General features: G+C 41.1%; 1 protein-coding gene across 1 annotated transcript; it reads right to left on the bottom strand.

Annotated features, from left to right (window-relative positions):
• Window positions 1-1,489: 1,489 nt before the first annotated feature.
• Window positions 1,490-1,906, bottom strand: LOC9649392 (copper transporter 5). Its single transcript, XM_002976466.1, has one exon. The coding sequence runs from the start codon at window positions 1,904-1,906 to the stop codon at window positions 1,490-1,492; it is 417 nt and encodes a 138-aa protein (XP_002976512.1).
• Between the last annotated feature and the right edge of the window lie 18,715 nt (window positions 1,907-20,621).

Here is a 20,621-nt window from a genome sequence, read left to right as displayed (position 1 = left end):
TCTCGTATGGCATCTTCTGGGGTCTCCCGTTTCTCATGAGGTCGTTTGCTTCGTGGGCACGCTGGTATGTCGGCGTGTGGGGGGAAGGGGCAGAGTTGGGCTTCACCACGGAGCCAAGGTTCATGGTTTCATCAATGCTCAACACCATAGCCGCTCTTCTTTGGGTGTTCTACAGCGACACGGTCGAACACCACGACGGACATTTCTGGATTTCCATTGTGGCGTCAATTGGTGGAGCATGTGTTTTTCTTGGGCAGCTCGTCACTCTACTGGAAGGGAAAAAATGTTGAGAGGTCCGCCTTGTGAGTGTGTAAGGAGCCCTGGCTCTCTTTAGTGCTTGCATTAATTTTGTGCTGCACACTAGTAAGTTCCTCGTTTAAATAGTCTTTTGTTGCAAAGAGCATGTTTAGGGACTCACCAAGGGGAAATAATTCAAGCCCCGGTATTCGGGCTCTCGTGATTCCGGCAGGGTTTTCCAGGAGCTTCTCGGCTCTTCTTCGTTGCGTTAAGTTTCCCGGTCAAAGACGTTCCCACACACTGCCGGAGCAATGAGGGAATGCCGGATGAGAAACGCTACAGGAAGTGGTGGGATGCTTGGGTGGAACTGTAGCGCAGTGGGGAGGCTTTCAACTCAGAGTACTGCTGCTTTGGGATCCGAGGTCCCCGAAGGTATAAATAGAAAGAAAGCTAGCTAAAGGCTCTTGATAGAAAGAAACCTTATTAGATCCAAATTTAGATTGGAATATAAGGCCTTTGCTATTTTAAATATATAAGAACAAAATACTTATATTTCTAAGACCTCTCTCCTAGTCTCTTGGAAGCCTAAAAAATACCCATTGAAATGTGGCTATATGATACTATAGCTTGAGTCCCAGTTGTAGAGGCATAAATGTTTGAGTCCCACATTTGATGGACTCACCACCATCAATCGAAAATGATCTGCAAAAGGTGATATAGAAAGAAATGAAGTAGTTCTTTGTAAGTTCCAGGTCCCCGATTTGAAAGCAATGGAGATTCATATGCTAGGGCCACTATTGAATCGGATTTAGAGTCCTGGGAGATGGTTTCTCAGCTCAAGTACTTGAGGACAATGCTGGCTCTACACAACTACGAGAAGGCCTTCATGGGTGTTTCTCATCATCAAGTCGGTGCGTCAACTTGCCTCTCAAGTCATGAAAGCCATGGAACCGCTGTGTTTCTTCCCCGTTCTTGGCAACTTTTGTTCAAGGGACGCAATCTCTAAAATCCCTTAGAATCCTAGACTGATATCTAAGGCTTGTTGCAACTAAATTTCATTTTGAAACCCAGAAACGGTTCTGGCATCTCTACTGTAAGTTTAATGAATCCATCAGTAAGGAGAATTATCTGAGTGAGTGCCAAGCCTTGATTTTGTTATATAAATAATAATAATAATTCATAAGTTTTTAAGCTATGAGAATGTTTATAATTTAAACCCATGATTAGATAGAAATATCTTAATCTTAATTCTCTAACAAGATGCTGGCCCTGGCACAATCCTGGCACGATTTGACGATTCCAGGGGCCAGATGGCGTAGAATCCAATGCACAATCCCACAGTGATTGCAATGAAGATCCCTGCGTTGAACGACATAGCCATCATCATTAGCAAGTAGCTCGTGGTCACATAGGCGCCATGCATCAACACCGCAACCAGTATCGCGTCGTCATGTTGCTTGGGGTAGTCTCTCTGCGGATCCTTGCCCATGATGGGTTCTGGCGTGGAATAGGCAGTGAGAATCATCCAGTTCTTGTGAGCAATCCATTCGTGGAGAGCTCCGAGCCCCGCAGTCAACATGAGCATGAACGCGTAGTTGACTGGACTATCGGGCACCCAGCTTGGGAAGAGAAGTGTGAACTTGATCCGCCAGAAGAAACTCATATCCATGCTTTTCCTTTCTGATGTAAACCCTAAATCACATGAAGGAATTCTCCCTTTTTATAGGGATATAACCTTTTTTTATAAGGATGGGACCAAATCTGAAGGCTGTGATTTTTCGAAACTATTTATGTTTCGAATGGCGACTCCAGGACGATCTAACCGATGAAATGGCTCGTCAACATTACTCATAACGCTACTCATGAATTCATTGATAAGCATTGGTACTTCTCTTTGTCGCAATTTTATTTTTCATTCAGATAGGTTACAATCTAGCGGGAATGAATCTAAAACTTTGCGCTTTAGATCCCCTTTACCCGGCATGCTGAACGGGCGGAAAAGGAAACTTTAAGTACTCAACGTTTCAGCCGCGCCAAATGCTGGTAGAATTTTAAAGATTTTTGGTTATCTTCGGATTCATCACGACAAGTTTGCTCTCAGGATAAAGCATCGCACAGAACATCTAGGGTTTATCTCTTGACTTTAATAGCTTTTAAGATCTTATTCTGACATCAACGATGCTGCAGCGATTCTCTGCAAGGATTCACTTTCTCTTCGGAGCAAAGAAGAATGCTTGTGCAGTCTTCAATAGGTGCGAAGAATCTTGTAAGCTGCTTGCTCGTAGCCAGATAGGACAGTGTAAAACTTTGTTTCAGTCTGCCATCATTTTGCATGGTATGTTTCTTATGGAGTTGTTTTACAGGGATAGGACTTGACGAGAGCTTCTTTTCTCCACAGCCGCATAAGCATTTTGTTGTGGAGGTTCTTCATAAGTTTTAAAATCCATGTGGATCTGTAGCCACCGGTGCATGAATATGATTTGCTTGAAAGCTCACAACTGACAAATCTGCATCGGTCTTCTTCAGCTATGAAAGGCTTCTTGCAAGAAGTGAAGAGTCAATGAAATGGATTAGAAGGTGCATTTTTCTTTTTGTCATCCTTGCTTCCTTCACATCATATAAGAAGCATGGTCACTCTTGAGTTTTGACTTCATGAGTTAAATTCAATTTTTTATTGTAATTTAGTACAAACATTATAAACTTTAAAATATTAAAGTTATAGGGAACCTAATAATTTCAGAACCCTCTACACATTATTGTTCTAAAGGATACTTTTTGTTCTAACAATTTGAATATTTACTACATGCTATAATAAAGATGTTTGTTAGAACATAAACTAAAATATTTGCAGAAAAAGTATCCTTATCACTTCCTTAAATTTGTACTTTGTGCTTTTTTGCTAGTAAATGTCAGGTTTGTCAGAATTAAAAATTATTAAATTTGAAATAAGATTCTATGTAAGGCTATATAACCGTTTGAAATGAAAAAAAAAACTATTAACGTAAACTTGTTGCATATAAAAGAGAGACTTAGTTTTTCTTTAAAATACATTTTTGAAGGGTTTATTATAATATAGTGTCTAGAATTTATGGATCTTCATTTGTACTTTTATTCAAAAAGAAGGAAATACACACAAACATTTATGAGTTCTAATGTTGGTAATTTTAACTCTTGTAATTTTTCTTTCCAAAGTAGTAATTCAAGAGTTAGAAGTTACAATAATCATTCCATTGCATAACATAACTAAATTATATAAGAGAAAGAAAGAAAGGATTATGAAGATAATAATCACAAGTTGGAGATAAATGCAATGACAGAGGGTGTAACAAATTGGGTGAAAACGAATTCTCTTCTATTTATTTTAGAAAATTGTAATTTCATGACTTATAAAAAATGCTTTATATGTTTTTTGGCTTTTGGTGGAAACAATGGTGTAGCGCACGTGGTTTTGACCCTTTATCCTATGGTGATTTACCATAGGATAACACCACGAAGCGGAACCTAAACCCTCTTTGTGCCACGTGACAGATGCCATGTGTCACATGCCACGTGTCTATGCCACGTGTCCATAAGAACCCGAGGTTCAGGGCCTTGGGCCACTGAACGAAGAAACGGTGCCCAAACTCCCAAGTGTGGAGCCAAGGAGTGATGGAACCGGACCACGGAGCAACTCCCGAGCATAAAGCCCAAGGAGCAAAGGGACAGGAGCCCAGAGCGACTTGGAACAGTCCTGGAGCAACCAACATCCCAATGCCAGGACCAGCATGCAAAATGGAGCCAAACGGAGTCTGGCGCTATTTCGGCATACCGGTGGCCTAACGTGAGAGTATGGGTACTCCACCAGCTAGCATGGAATGGAACTTGGGCTTAGACCCAAGCCGGACGCAGAACAAGGACAGGCATGCAAGCGGGAGCTAGACTATGCCTCAGGTTGGTCGGCCATGCCCGACCTACCCACTATCCCTACTATACATTTGGAACCCCCCATAGCCCCCCCCCTTGAGGAACACATGCTTTGGGCTTTCACCCCAAGCCTCCCTTAGTACCAGGAGTTAGTCTCTGGGATAAGCTCAAAACTTACTAAATATGGAATGTCCTTAGATTGCGAATTTGGACACGGGACGAACACCATTGTGTTCAGGACAAGCTCTACATTCCATAGATATGCCAAATGAGCAAATCTGGACACTTTCCATAAATAGCATCTGGGACGAATTAAGACTAACACAAAGGGCATGATAGCGAGGGTGTTTGGCAGACATGGTAAGCTATCATCTAGCGATGTTGAGGGACCAATCTCAATATCGCGGGGGTTCTTGATACTAGCAAGTGCAAGCCAATGACTCAAGTTTCTCAAACCAGGCCGAGTATGCTCAGCAAGAAACACATAGGGTTCCTACCTTATGTTTATCCAATCTAAGTGCATGGTCATTGACCAGTTTCTCAACTAGCTCAAGTGGGAAACTGATAACGGGTCCAGCAATACCGACCTCCTGCCATCGTGGCAGTAAGGTAAGAGTGTCCGTAAGGACTAGCCGAGAAGTAACTTTCGATACCCGAAGTCACATTCGTGACACTCTCCCCCCCTTGGGAAGATCGACGTCCTCGTCGATGCATACTCCAGTCTAGAATACTGCCAAGGAAACAACTCCATAAAAAGTTCACGGTACTCACACTATGTGAGAAATGCACCAACTTAAATGAGTTAGGAGGCAACCTCTTTGTCTAACGCGGATGCGCTACCAGCTCAGACACCTTCCGGCCGTCGCCGACAAGGAAATGACCAACGGAGTCAGCCACCTCTGCTGCTCTGGGAGTCACCCAGCTTACAAAAGTGTGATATGCCCTGCCCGCAGGGACATAGAGAGAGAAGCCAGAGGCCCCAACCCTCCTGAGCAAAGAAACCAAACCCGTCGGTAAGGTTTAGATAGACTACTATAAACAGGTAGTTAGAGTTGTTTACACAGTCACGCCCTTTCAACAAAATAAGGAACAGCGACAGAGAGGCGGGTGATGTGACCAGTCGACAGTAGCTACCCCATGACTAGAGATTTCAACATGCACACGAAGTGCCGAAGCCAGTTTGCCTATACTGGCCCAAACTCAAAGATCAATATATAGGGACTATACCAAAGTCATAAACAATGATATCTTAGAGATTTAATTATCAGTGATTATATCTTAGAGTAGAACACAAAAGTATTCTAAGCAAGTTATCATCCGATAAACCAGTAGTATTGTAGATAGGAACCACCATCATCATCATAATTTGGCAAACACAGGAATGACCATCCAACAAAATTCAATAGCTAGTATATCATCAAGGAAACTCAATGATGGAACTTAACTACCGAAGATAGTAGACAGTAAGCCAACAACTTACTAGAGAGAACTCAAAGAATACAAAGTATCATTGACTAACAAGCACAATGCTCGCGAATGTATCACCCAAAGGAAATAACATCCAAATCTATCAAAACTAATTCGAGCAACAATCAACAGAAGAGAATGAATGTGGAAAGACCAACAGACACTCATTCCTGCCAACTATCACAAAAGCCAATCTGAATAGATCCCAGCCAACAATACCAAGGAACTCAAGTTGCCTAAGCAAGTGTCAGCAACATCCTGCTGATGTCTCAAACCCAAGAGACCAATCCAGAGCAAACCACAAAGAATATGTGGTATTGCGAAAAGCCATAAGCTATCAAAGAGAACAACTAACCATCATGAAAGATCATCAATCATTCCATCAATAAAGAGATGCATAATCATCGTTTAAGAAGGAATCCACCATCCCGAAGAATGGCAAACCATTCTATACCAACAATAATCAAGCAAAACTTTTTGACATGGATAATCAATTATCCTAGATGATAGTCAATCATCACCAATGATTGCTAGATGCAAATACTAACTTCAACATCAAAGCTAAAGAGCCAAAAATGCCTTCCCCAACAACTTCTAACAAATGGAACAATGAGCATAAAACTCAAAGAACCAAAGCTCGAAGAAGCCTATAGCCAAGTCTTGCCTAATAATGATCACAAGTCTCATAAAAGCTAACTTCAATGTGAAAGAAGAAATCATGATGCAACTCACAATATCTTCCTCAACACATCCATAAGCCAAACTTCATAATGCCAAAGCTAATGAAGAGCATGTCTGCATCAATCCGAAAGCTAAGCATAACGAAGTTATGCTCAACAAGTGATCATCTAATCGATCCTCCATGAATCCATCTATAGCAAGACGTAGCTCACATCGTAACAAGCATAAGGGGAATCATCAATGATCAATATATTCCAATTCAAACTCAATAAGGATTCAAACTTTCCAATGTTGATCACTAACTCTTTCGCTTGTAGAGTTAGCATAGTCCACGACTGAATCACTTTTCAAGGACAAGCTTAAAGCTCAACCCTTACTAAACAAACTCATCGAGAACACAACTAACTTAACTTGCCACTCAGTTCATTTGAACGTCAACACAGTTGCTAACTAGCAAATGCATGAATGCCAACAACACAAAGCTAAAGCCAAATCATCAACACTTTTCATTAAGACTAATGAAACTCAATATCAATCCTAAGGAAAGACATTTCATTTCACTCAAGTCTCAATATCAACAATATCAATGACAAGGCATCACTTCAATGCCATTAACACCAGGACAAAGCTAGAAGAAAGCAAGAGTGAATCACCACTCAGAGCTTTCTAGCAACCAAGCTAACCAAAGTCGAAGATACTATACTTAGTATCCGAGACCAATCCTTTAGCAAAACTCAGTGACAGATAACACATCATCAAGGAGTGAATCACCACATCCAAGACTCAATGAAATCCAACACTATAGACCAAACGTAACCAAATGATATCGACAAAGGAATTGACATGCCAACATGGAAAAACCATGCCAGCCTAATGACACGATCCTCCGCAACACCATCCGGTAAAGCAAGCCCATCACTGCTAAATCATCATCGAGCAAAGCAAGTGTCAACGGTCCTTGACGAAGTCTACAAGTAATCACTAGTCACAAAGCAACTAACAATCACTTCTCAACTTGCCTTCACAAGACCCAAACACCAACTCTTGTCATCAAGTTATATACTTGCCCAATATGAACGTGATACCCCAGGTACGAGATAAAAGTTCATAGACAAGCACAAACTAAATGACCACTCAAATCCAACTCAACCGCAATAAGCTCACTAAAACATTTAGCCACTAGCTCTGAGCATGCTTTGAAGAGGCTAGCTATGCAATCAACACTCAGTCGAAACTAAAGTGAAGACCATAAGATGGACTCATATCGGTACACAACCTCCTCATAGACAAAGCTATAGTATGGGTACCAACATCTCAACCTCAAACAACTAAGTTGGACATCACCATCCTCAGCCAAGGTGCAAGGCTACCAAGACTAAGTCAAGATCAGTGAGAGCTCACTACTCTCATAGAGTCTTAGCAAAATGCAAGGTGCAACCTGCCACCGAGCATAATGCTACAAAAGAAAGGCACAAGAGTCACCCTTCTTAGAAAAGTGCAACGGCCACTTTTCTACACTAACTCTAGACTCTATCCAACTCAATTGCCTTAGCCCCAAAAGTAAGTATCCCTTTCAGGCCGCATCATACAAACTATCTACTAAGGTTTAAGCCAACCGAAGCCAACTCCACCCTCTTCAACAGTTTGTACTGGCTTACGAAAATGGAATGGTTTTCGAGCAAAGTGACTAACAGATCAGCCATTGGAAAAGTCTAAGAAAATTTGTGGAAAATTTTCCATCCTAGAGAAAGAATGACTCTCAATCCAGGAATGCAAACTTTCAAAACTCAACCAACTTCTGCCTACCTACTACTTCATATAGATTCACTTCAACACAAATTCTCATGATCCAAAAATATGCTTAAGCCTCGAACATCTTTGCCCATCTAACCGATATCCAACACTGACATCCGCAAAGTGCAAAATGAACATCCAAGGCTTGATCACGAAGACCACATCTTCGGATATCCACATTGCACTAACACTCTTCTTCAACCACCTTCAAGATCCAATGTGAAGCCAAAACACTGACAAGAAAAATGACATGGAAAATCAAGCTTTAAGGAAACTTCCTCATCACTTGAAATAACAATGCCACCTCCACTAACACAAGTGTTAGTGATGTCAATGCCCCAACTCCACATCTTCTCCATCCAACAATCTACTCCAAGTGCTAACGGATCAACCGACAAGCTATAGCAAATGAATGCTACAACCCTTTTCTGACACCTTAGTGGGCAAACTTAAGGAAACAAGGTACCAACTTAAGCTTAGCATAATGGACCGCTATAGAGAATCCAGTCAAAGCTACTACACTGCTACTTCGTGCAAGTAGACTAGCTTCTCCATCAACCACTTTGGGGTTGATCGTCATTTACCCAAGCAACTTCGTAAACACATTGCTCATTATCACATGGATATGATATAGAAATCACAATGACTTGATCATCGATTGAGCAACACCACGAGCAATGCCAATGTCATTACTTCAAAGGTTTATGTGAGTATCAAGTGCCAACTCAATTTGATAAAATGCAACATAAATGCCACACTCCACCAATAGAGATTTACAACACCCAACATCGCTAACTTTTGTTCACAACACAGACAAGCTCATGCCACTCTCTTTCCGACCAAACTCAACACTAATCCAACACCAAGCTACTCAAGGAGCAATAGCAAGGTTCCCCAGAAAAGAATTGAGCATTGCAACCCAAGTCTTCCAATAGCAAGCTTAGACAAAATGGTTTAGCGCTTCACTGCTATCCATCCCACAACTCACTATTGTAAGACTACCATCTCTAACATGCATCAAGATAGGGACTCTTGATTGCATAATGTGAACACGAGCAATGGGTCACACCTCGTTGCAAATCATTTCTCCAAGAAGAGAACATGATTTACGTATTTGATCCTCCATCCTCGATGACTCTCTTTTCGGTCTCATCTTTGACCAAACCTCAAGCTTGCTTTCGCACTGCCTTCAGTTCAATCCAAGAAAAGTTTATGAGAGAGCACGGCCATGACTACTTGAACCAATAGACTAATCCCTATAGTCTTAATTGTTCCACTTATAATCATGCCTAGGAAGGATCCACTAGTGCCGTGCTAAAGAGCTACAGACCAGCCTATTTGCCACTCATAGCAAACTCAGGGAAAGTTTATTTTCACCCATGGTACATGGAACAACTCATGGAACCACTGATAGGCTAACATTAATCCTGCCAACTCAAAGTGTAACCTCGAGTTGCTAATGCGCCTCACTCACGAGCCCAAGCACAAACTCGTGTAAAGGTGTAGCGCACGTGGTTTTGACCCTTTATCCTATGGTGATTTACCATAGGATAACACCACGACGCGGAACCTAAACCCTCTTTGTGCCACGTGACAGATGCCATGTGTCACATGCCACGTGTCCATGCCACGTGTCCTTAGGAACCCGAGGTTCAGGGCCTTGGGCCACTGAACGAAGGAACGGTGCCAAACTCCCAAGCGTGACGCCAAGGAGTGGTGGAACCGGACCACGGAGCAACTCCCGCGCATATAGCCCAAGGAGCGAAGGGACAGAGGCCCGGAGCGACTTGGAACAGTCCTAGAGCAACCAGCATCCCAATGCCAGGACCAGCACGCAAAACGGAGCCAAACGAAGTTTGGCGCTATTTCAGCATACCGGTGGCCTAACGTGAGGATATGGGTACTCCACTAGCTAGCATGGAATGGAACTTGGGCTTAGACCCAAGCCGGACGCAGAACAAGGACAGGCACGCAAGCGGGAGCTAGACTATGCCTCAGGTTGGTCGGCCATGCCCGACCTACCCACTATCCCTACTATACATTTGGAACCCCCCATAGCCCCCCCCCCTTGAGGAACACACGCTTTGGGCTTTCACCCCAAGCCTCCCTTAGTACCAGGAGTTAGTCTCTGGGACAAGCTCGAAACTTACTAAATATGGAATGTCCTTAGATTGCGAATTTGGACACGGGACGAACACCATTGTGTTCAAGCCGATCTCTACATTCCGTAGATATGCTAAATGAGCAAATTTAGACACTTTCCATAAATAGCATTTGGGACCGAATTGAGACTAACGCTAAAGGCATGATAGCGAGGGTGTTTGGCAGACACGGTAAGCTATCATGTAGCGATATTGAGGGACCAATCTCAATATCGCGGGGGTTCCTAACACTAGCAAGTGCAAGCCAACATCATGAGTTTCTCATCACCGTGTCAAGTCTGCTTGACTAAATGACAACTTAGGATTTCCTTCCTTAGTGCCCTTCCGGTCTAAGTGCACATGTGATGACCAGTTTCTCAACTAGCTTAGGTGGAAACTGATAACGGGTCCAGCAATACCGACCTCCTGCCATCGTGGTAGTAAGGTAAGAGTGTCCGTAAGGACTAGCCGACAGGTAACTTTCGATACCCGAAGTCACATGCGCGACACTCTCCCCCCCTTGGGAAGATCGACGTCCTCGTCGATGCATACTCGAGTCTAGAATACCGCCAAGGAAACAACTCCATAAAAAGTTCACGGTACTCACACTATGTGAGAAATGCACCGACTTAAATGAGTTAGGGGGTAACCTCTTTGTCTAACGCGGATGCGCTACCAGCTCAGACACCTTCCGGCCGTCGTCGACAAGGAAATGACCAACGGAGTCAGCCACCCCTGCTGCTCTGGGAGTCACCCAGCTTACAAAAGTGTGATATGCCCTGCCCGCAGGAACATAGAGAGAGAAGCCAGAGGCCCCTACCCTCCTAAGCAAAGAAACCAAACCCGTCGGTAAGGTTTAGATAGACTACTGTAAACAGGCAGTTAGAGTTTTTTACACGGTCACGCCCTTTCAACGGAATAAGGACCATCGACAAAGAGGCGGGTTATGTGACCAGTCGACAGTAGCTACCCCATGACTAGAGATTTCACCATGCACACGAAGTGCCGAAGCCAGTCTGCCCATTACTGGCCCAAACTCAAAGATCAACGGATGGACAATATCAAAGTCAGAGACAATGATATCTGAGAAGCTTAATTACTAGTGATTATATCTTAGAGTAGAACACAAAAGTATTCTAAGCAAGTTATCATCCGATAAACCAGTAGTATTGTAGATAGGAACCACCAACAGATCATCATAATTTGGCAAACACAGGAATGACCATCCAACAAAATTCAATAGCTAGTATATCATCAAGTAAACGCAATGATAAAACTTAACTACTGAAGATAGCAGACAGTAAGCCAACAACTTACTAAAGAGAACTCAAAGAACACAAAGTATCATTGACTAACAAGCACAATGCTCGCAAATGTATCACCCAAAGGAAATAACATCCAAATCTATCAAAACTAACTCGAGCAATAATCAACAGAAGAGAATGAATGTGGGAAGACCAACAAACACTCATGCCTGCTAACTATCACAAAAGCCAATCTGAATAGAACCCAGCCAACAATACCAAGGAACTCAAGTTGCCTAAGCAAGTGTCAGCAACATCCTGCTGATGTCTCAAACCTAAGAGACCAATCCAGAGCAAACCACAAAGAATATATGGTATTGCGAAAAGCCATAAGCCATCAAAGAGAACAACTAACCATCATGAAAGATCATCAATCATTCCATCAATAAAGAGATGCATAATCATCGTCTAAGAAGGAATCCACCATCCCGAAGAACGGCAACCCATTCTAAAAAACAATAATCAAGCAAAACTTTTTGACAAGGATAATCAATCATCCTAGATGATAGTCAATCATCACCAATGATTGCTAGATGCAAATACTAACTTCAACATTGAAGCTAAAGAGCCAAAAATGCCTTCCCCGAATAACTCCGGACAAATGGAACAATGAGTATGAAAACTCAAAGAACCAAAAGCTCGAAGAAGCCTATAGCTAAGTCTTGCCTAATAATGATCACGAGTCTCATAGAAGCTAACTTCAATGCCAAAGAAGAAATTATAGTGCAACCCACAATGTCTTCTTCAACACATCCATAAGCCAAACTTCATAATGCCAAAGCTAATGAAGAGCATTATTGCATCAATCCAAAAGCTAAGCACAATGGAGCTATGCTCAACAAGTGAGCACTAAACGATCCTCCATGAATCCATCTATAGCAAGACATAACTCACTTCATAACAAGCCCAAAAAGAATCATTAATGATCGCTATATCCCGAACTCAAATCCAGCAAGGACTCAACATTCTAATATCGATCACTAACTCTTCTTCTCGTAGAGTTAGCATAGTCCACGACTAAATCACTTTTCAAGGAAAAGCTAAAGCTCAACCCTCTACTAAATAATCTTGTCTAGAAGACAACTAACTCAAACTTGCCACTCAGCTTTGTTTGAATGTCAATGCAGTTGCTAACTAGCAATTGCACGAATGCCAACAACACAAAGCTACAGCCAATCATCAACACTATCTTCATCAAGACTAATGAAACTCAATATCAATCCTAAGGATAGACATCTCATCTCACTTGAATCTCAACATCAATAATATCAATGACAAGGTATCACTTCAATGCCATCAACACCAGAACAAAGCTAGAAGAAAGCAAGAGTGAATCACCACCCAAGACTCAATGAAATCCAACACTATAGACCAAATGTAGCCAAATGATATCGACAAAGGAATTGACATGCCAACATGGAAAACCCATGTATGTCTAATGACACGATCCTCCGCAACACCATCCGGTCAAGCAAGCCCACCACTGCTAAATCATCATTGAGCAAAGCAAGTGTCAACGGTCTTTTTGACAAAGTCTACAAGTAATCACTAGTCGCAAAGCAACTAACAATCGCCCTTCAACTTGCCTTCACAAGACCCGAACACTAACTCATGTCATCGAGTTACATACTTGTCCAACATGAACATAATACCCCAGGTACGAGATAAAAGTTCATAGACAAGCACAAACTAAATGACCACTCAAATCCAACTCAACCGCAATAAGCTCACTAATGCATTTAGTCAATAGCTCTGAGCATGCCTTGAAGAGGCTAGCTATGTGATCAACACTCAGTCGAAACTAAAGTGAAGACCATGAGATGGACTCATATCGGTACACAACCTCCTCATAGACAAAGCTATAGTACGGGTACCAACATCTCAACCTCAAACAACTAAGTTGGACATCACCATCCTCAGCCAAGGTGCAGGGCCACCAAGACCAAGTCAAGATCAGTGAGAGTTCACTACTCTCATAGAGTCTAACGTAATGCAAGGTGCAAACTGTCACCAAGCACAACGCTACAAAAGAAAGGCACAAGGGTCACCTTTCTTAGAAAAGCGCAACAGCCACTTTTCTACCAACTCCAGACTCTATCCAACTCAATTGCCTTAGCCCCAAAAGTCAGCATCCCTTTCGGGTCGCATCATACAAACTACCTACTAAGGTCTAAGCTAACCTAAGTCAACTCCATCCCTTTCATTAGTTTGTACTGGCTTACGAAAATGGAATGGTTTTCGGCAAAGTGACCAACAGATCAGCCATTGGAGAAGTCTAAGAAAATTTGTGGAAAATTTTCCATCCCAGAGAAAGAATGACTCTCAGTCCAAGAATACAAACTTTCAAGACTCAACCAACTTCTTCCTACTAACAACTTCACATAGGTTCACCTCGACACAGATTCTTATGATCCATAATATGCTTAAGCATCGAACAACTTTTTGCCCATATTTCCGATATCCAACACCGACATCCGCAAAGTGCAAAATGAGCATCCAAGGCTTGATCACAAAGACCACATCATCGGATATCCACATTGCACTAACACTTTTCTTTAACCACCTTCAAGATCCAATGTGAAGCCAAAACACTAACAAGAAAAATGACATGGAAAATTAAGCTCTAAGGAAAATTCCTCATCACTCGAATCAACAATGCCACTTCCACTAACACAAGTGCTAGCGATGTCAATGCATCAACCTCACACCTTCTCCATCCAATAATCTACTCCAAGTGCTAACGGATCAACAGATGAGCTATAGCAAATGAATGCTACAACCCATTCCTAACACCTTATGGGCAAACCCTCAAGGAAACAAGGTACCAACATAAGCTTAGCATAATGGACCACCATTGAGAATCTAGTCAAAGCTACTATAATGCTACTTCGTGCAAGTAGACTAGCTTCTCCATCAACCACTTTGGGGTTGATCATCATTTACCCAAGCAACTTCGTAAACACATTGCTCATTATCACATGGATATGATATAAATCACAATGACTTGATCATCAATTGAGTAACGCAATGAGCAAGGCTTATGTCATTACTTCAAACGTTCATGTGAATATCAAATGCCAACTCGATTCGACAAAATGCAACATAAATGCCACACTCCACCAATAGAGGTTTACGACACCCAACACCACTAACTTTTGTTCACAACACGGACAAGCTCATGCCACTCTCTTTCCGACCAAACTCAACACTAATCCAACACCAAGCTACTCAAGGAGCAATAGCAAGGTTCCCTGGAAAAGAATTGAGCATTGCAACCCAAGTCTTCCAATAGCAAGCTTAGACAAAATGGTTTAGCGCTTCACCGCTATCCATCCTACAACTCACCATTGTAAGACCACCATCTCCAACATGCATCAAGATAGGGACTCTTGATTGCATGATGTGAACACAAGCAATGAGTTAACATCTCGTTGCAGATCATCTCTCCAAGAAGAGAAAATGATTTATGTATTTGATCCTCCGTCCTCGATGACTCTCTTTTCGGTCTCATCTTTGACCAAACCTCAAGCTTGCTTTCGCACTGCCTTCAGTTCAATCCAAGAAAAGTTTATGAGAGAGCACGGCAATGATTACTTGAACCAATAGACTATTCCCTACAGTCTTGATTGATCCAATTATAATCATGCCTAGGAAGGATCCACTAGTGCCGTGCTAAACAGCTACGGACCAGCCTATTTGCCACTCATAGCAAACCCAGGGAAAGTTTATTTTCACCCATGGTACATGGAACAACTCATGGAACCACCGATAGGCTAATATTAATCCTGCCAACTCTAAGTGTAACCTCGAGTTGCTCATGCGCCTCACTCACGAGCCCAAGCTCAAACTCGTGCAAATGGAACATCTCCAAACCATCCTATGAGCCCAAGCGCAAGCTCACATCATAAGGTACAATAAGGTAACAATATCCATACCTAAGGAACCAATTGCGAAGCCTTTGCACCAAAACGTGTACCCACTTAGATCATCGTTTTCATCTCTGCGTATGCAACGAGACTAGTTGCCCAATCTCATTGAATAGTACTCGCTGAGACTCATTCTCTGATACCAAATGTAGCGCACGTGGTTTTGACCCTTTATCCTATGGTGATTTACCATAGGATAACACCACGACGGGGAACCTAAACCCTCTTTGTGCCACGTGACAGATGCCACGTGTCACATGCCACGTGTCCATGCCACGTGTCCTTAGGAACCCGAGGTTCAGGGCCTTGGGCCACTGAACGAAGGAACGGTGCCAAACTCCCAAGCGTGACGCCAAGGAGTGGTGGAACCGGACCACGGAGCAACTCCCGAGCATATAGCCCAAGGAGCGAAGGGACAGAGGCCCGGAGCGACTTGGAACAGTCCTAGAGCAACCAGCATCCCAATGCCAGGACCAGCACGCAAAACGGAGCCAAACGAAGTTTGGCGCTATTTCAGCATACCGGTGGCCTAACGTGAGGATATGGGTACTCCACCAGCTAGCATGGAATGGAACTTGGGCTTAGACCCAAGCCGGACACAGAACAAGGACAGGCACGCAAGCGGGAGCTAGACTATGCCTCAGGTTGGTCGGCCATGCCCGACCTACCCACTATCCCTACTATACATTTGGAACCCCCCATAGCCCCCCCCCCCTTGAGGAACACACGCTTTGGGCTTTCACCCCAAGCCTCCCTTAGTACCAGGAGTTAGTCTCTGGGACAAGCTCGAAACTTACTAAATATGGAATGTCCTTAGATTGCGAATTTGGACACGGGACGAACACCATTGTGTTCAGGCCGATCTCTACATTCCGTAGATATGCTAAATGAGCAAATTTGGACACTTTCCATAAATAGCATTTGGGACCGAATTGAGACTAACGCTAAGGGCATGATAGCGAGGGTGTTTGGCAGACACGGTAAGCTATCATGTAGCGATATTGAGGGACCAATCTCAATATCGCGGGGGTTCCTAACACTAGCAAGTGCAAGCCAACATCATGAGTTTCTCATCACCGTGTCAAGTCTGCTTGACTAAATGACAACTTAGGATTTCCTTCCTTAGTGCCCTTCCGGTCTAAGTGCACATGTGATGACCAGTTTCTCAACTAGCTTAGGTGGAAACTGATAACGGGTCCAGCAATACCGACCTCCTGCCATCGTGGCAGTAAGGTAAGAGTGTCCGTAAGGACTAGCCGACAGGTAACTTTCGATACCCGAAGTCACATTCGCGACAAATGGTGATGATTAGTATAATAGTATATATGCTTTTGCGACACACTATAACATCACGGACCTAAAAGATTACCATGCAATATTTTTTGAGATGGTAAAGACAGAAATGGAAACATACGAATACTTGTGAAAAGAGCACAAAATGAAAAATGAAATGAAAAATGTTTTTTATTAATTTTATAAAGTATAATAAGTTTATATTATTGATAGAGAATAAACATTGATAGTCTTAAAAAATCTAGTTAATTCCAAAAGTCTTTTATAATTTAGTAATAGTAAAGTTTGTTTGGTGTATATGAATATCCCCTTTAGGATCCTAGTGCAAGATATTGATGAAGATGTAGTACATATGCTTATAAAAAGTATATTGTGCTTCATAAAGTCTAGATATATGTAAAATAGAATGTCTTGAATGACAATTGTATACTTTCCACCTTCTATTTTAACTATATATTCCTTTACAAGCATAGTGATGTACTTCGTGAAGAAAATCTCACACTCAAGCATTTGAGCCAAATTTATTTTACCTTGCTTCTGCTTGGAGACGGTACAAATAAATTTAATTGGGATCAAATCATAATAGTTGTGTATCTTTAATTCTTTCTTGATTTTCTTGTATATCCACATATGCACACCTTCCAAACCCACTTTTAGGCATTTCAGACAATACTCAAGAAAATATACCAAACCTATGCAACCATCTATTTTGTTCAAATAAAAGTAAAATATAGGACATTGAAGATAATACATATATACATCAAGCACTTTTGCCATATCTGAAGCAATATCTTGAAAAAAATATTAACATCACTCTTGGAGCATTGAAAGTAATCCAACTCTTTTAGAAACATCATAAGAAGGGAATTTGTATTCAATTGTACTCGAGGTCACAAATGAAAAAGCCTCACAACACCCCTCAAATGGAAAAAATAATTATTATATAGAGATGAAAGTGGATTTTTTGTTGAGCTTAGAAATGAAAGTGGAGACTTATATTAGAGGCATCTAGGACCAAAAGTAAACTTCTTCCAAACCATTGCAACACAGAAGAAGAAATAAACTCTTTAATAATACAAATTCTTTGATTAATATATTATATTTCAATCTCAAGAATGACATTTAATTATGACATAGCAATATATTGAATCATAATTGTCAGTCTTGGTAATTACAATTTACTATTAGTGGCTATAAGGTTCCAAAAGCTAAAAATTAGTACGTAGCCTTATTTTATATAGCTAGCCTACCATATATAATAATAGCAAAAGCACACAGGCATGCAAACATGCTTTTTTACAAAATTACCTTTCAATCTTAAAAATATATATAGATTTGGCTTTTTGATTTGTTTATATCATATATACTACACACTTATACTCCTTGCAAAGATACAACTTATCAAGAGGAATAGGATATATATAAAAAACTTACTTTTCTTTGTAATATTTTTATAGATTACAAAAGTTATCGAAAAATTTATAAAGTGGATTTGCTGTTCACTTCTTCTTTTCTCTTGTTTTAGACTATTGTTTCAGAAATAACAAAAGAATTTTTATCAATAAAGACAATGATTTTTACATTCCTAGATGAGTAATAAGAACCAAAAGTGTAATATAAAGATTGTGATAGTGAAATAAAATTAACATTCTCATATTTCTATATGTTATAACTACTCATAAATTTTTTGTCTTCTCTGCTTCCCATCTTTGTAAAACTCTAAAGAATGAATGAATTAGTGTTTTAAATTATTTATATATTTTTATGTTTAATAGAAATTTCAAGTTCGTGCAAAATTTAATATTCCCATTTTTATTTGGGACCAAAAAAGCCCAAAACCTTTTATGGGTTCAGACAAACTTCTAATTCTGAAAAGTACTCAATCAGTATTTTATTGTATAGGTCGTGTTAGAAATTAGAAATTTTCTCCATGAATAAATTCAAAAGATAGAAATTTCTTTGAACCATTGACAATTAAATTCATGAATTTTAAATTCACCAAACAATAACATTTTTTTTTACATAACATTTCTTTATAAAACTTATAGTTGACATTGACTAACATTGACTTGAGCTAAATTGAGCTCAACTCAAATGTAGACTATCCTTTTATCATGTAGTAAATCCTCCTCCCATGGCCCCGAAGATGGAAAAAGTGAGCATTATATGGGATATGGCTACGAATCTCCCACTCAAGAAACTCCTACTTGGGATTGAAACAGTGAGATGCCAAGACTCTAGGCTATTGTTTGAAACATATGATATAGTAGTCATTTTCTTGTTCGGTATTGATGTGTTGCACTTTCCAATAGGTGAAACAGTACCTGCAGCATCAGTGGCAAAAGATTTTGAGTGGAAGAACTTTAATCCAGGATTTCATGTTCCAAGCTCGGTACTTACAGCACAAAGTCATCAGTGCTGCCTCCAGTGGCCATCGTTGTGTAAAAGCCATGGCTGTGGATCCTGCTTTGATAGAGAGAACGCAGCTTTTCTTCAATCTGAAACTTCGACTCTTACAGAAGGAAGGATCTATACACTAGGATTTCCTTCCTTGGAGTGTTCAAGGTGCATTGGTTAGTTTTGTAAGACATTAGCTTTATAGCCTATAATTTTCAGGCTCTCTGTAGCTCCAAGTGAACCTCCCTAAATAGATATTTCCACCATGCTATGGAGATTCCTCAAATGACACACATGAGCACCTTGAGTGTTTTGACAGTTATTTCAATTACCATTCTTTATTTAGCTGAACATCTGGCATTTTTGGAAATACAAGATGCTTTGGAATATCCAATCATGCATGGTATAAATATAGCGAGGGTATTAAATGATATCCCAATCATGATCTTTCTCTTACTGGATTGAGAACTTTGGAGTGGCTCATTATCAATTCCTTTTGTTTCAGCATAGGATTAGGCTGAATCACTGTTACTATTTGAGAAGGTTTCAATTGATGTATTGGTGGACAATTTTCAGCAAAAGAGGTTTGGTAGATCACCAACTCCACTCCAAGCTTTTTGCATTCTGAAAACATCATCAATAATCTGTAGTAGATTGCTTGGCCAAGAGTATTGCCACATACAAGAAGCTTATCATCAAAAGGTCGTAAGGTCGTAATTTCCCAACAAAGAATTTTCTTCACTATTTCACTGAGGGGGCACTGTCTTGTCTCTGGATTAAAAAAAAGAGAATCAAAATCAAAAGAGAACTTTCGTAAATGTCTGGAAAACCTCCCTTTGTTGTGGAGCAACATCTGTGACGACAAAGAGGAGACTTCACTACATACCCACCGTATTCAAGGTGTTCTTTCAGCCTTGCAAGTTGATCCGTGATACCGGCTATTTGCCTTGAGACATTTGCCGGATGTGGAGGATGATCCAAGTTCCAGCCAAGCTGCTTCTCCTCAGATCGTGGAGCTCAGCCTGGCACTTTGAGATCTTCCAGCCGGTTCTCATGCGCAAGAAAGAGAATCTACAAAGCAGTCAGCAGAGAAAATATTCTTTCCATAGGATTGCTTCAAGGCATCACCAACTTCAGCATAGGTGTACATGATATGGCGTTTCGTATTCAACTGAATATTCGGAAGCTTTTTGGATCACGCACATTTGGTCAAACAAATTTGCTTGGAGGCGGCTTGACGCATCCAAGCCAGAAAAATACCCATGAAACATTTAGAAAGTTCATGACAACTGTGGGATTTGAACCCACGCCCTTGAGGATTGGAGCCTAAATCCAACGCGGCCAAGCTGTCATTTATTTGGCAAATCATTCTATTCAACGTAATGGAATTAACAATGCTTCAACGGGAAGAGCTCACATCTTATAATCACCAAAGTCATTTCCCTGGTTTTTGTTCTAGTTGCTTCGTTTTCTTTCCT

Source organism: Selaginella moellendorffii, unplaced genomic scaffold, assembly GCF_000143415.4.
Source record: "Selaginella moellendorffii unplaced genomic scaffold, v1.0 SELMOscaffold_31, whole genome shotgun sequence".
In the NCBI taxonomy this organism is placed as follows: domain Eukaryota; kingdom Viridiplantae; phylum Streptophyta; class Lycopodiopsida; order Selaginellales; family Selaginellaceae; genus Selaginella; species Selaginella moellendorffii.
This window is presented reverse-complemented; position numbering and strand designations above follow the sequence as displayed.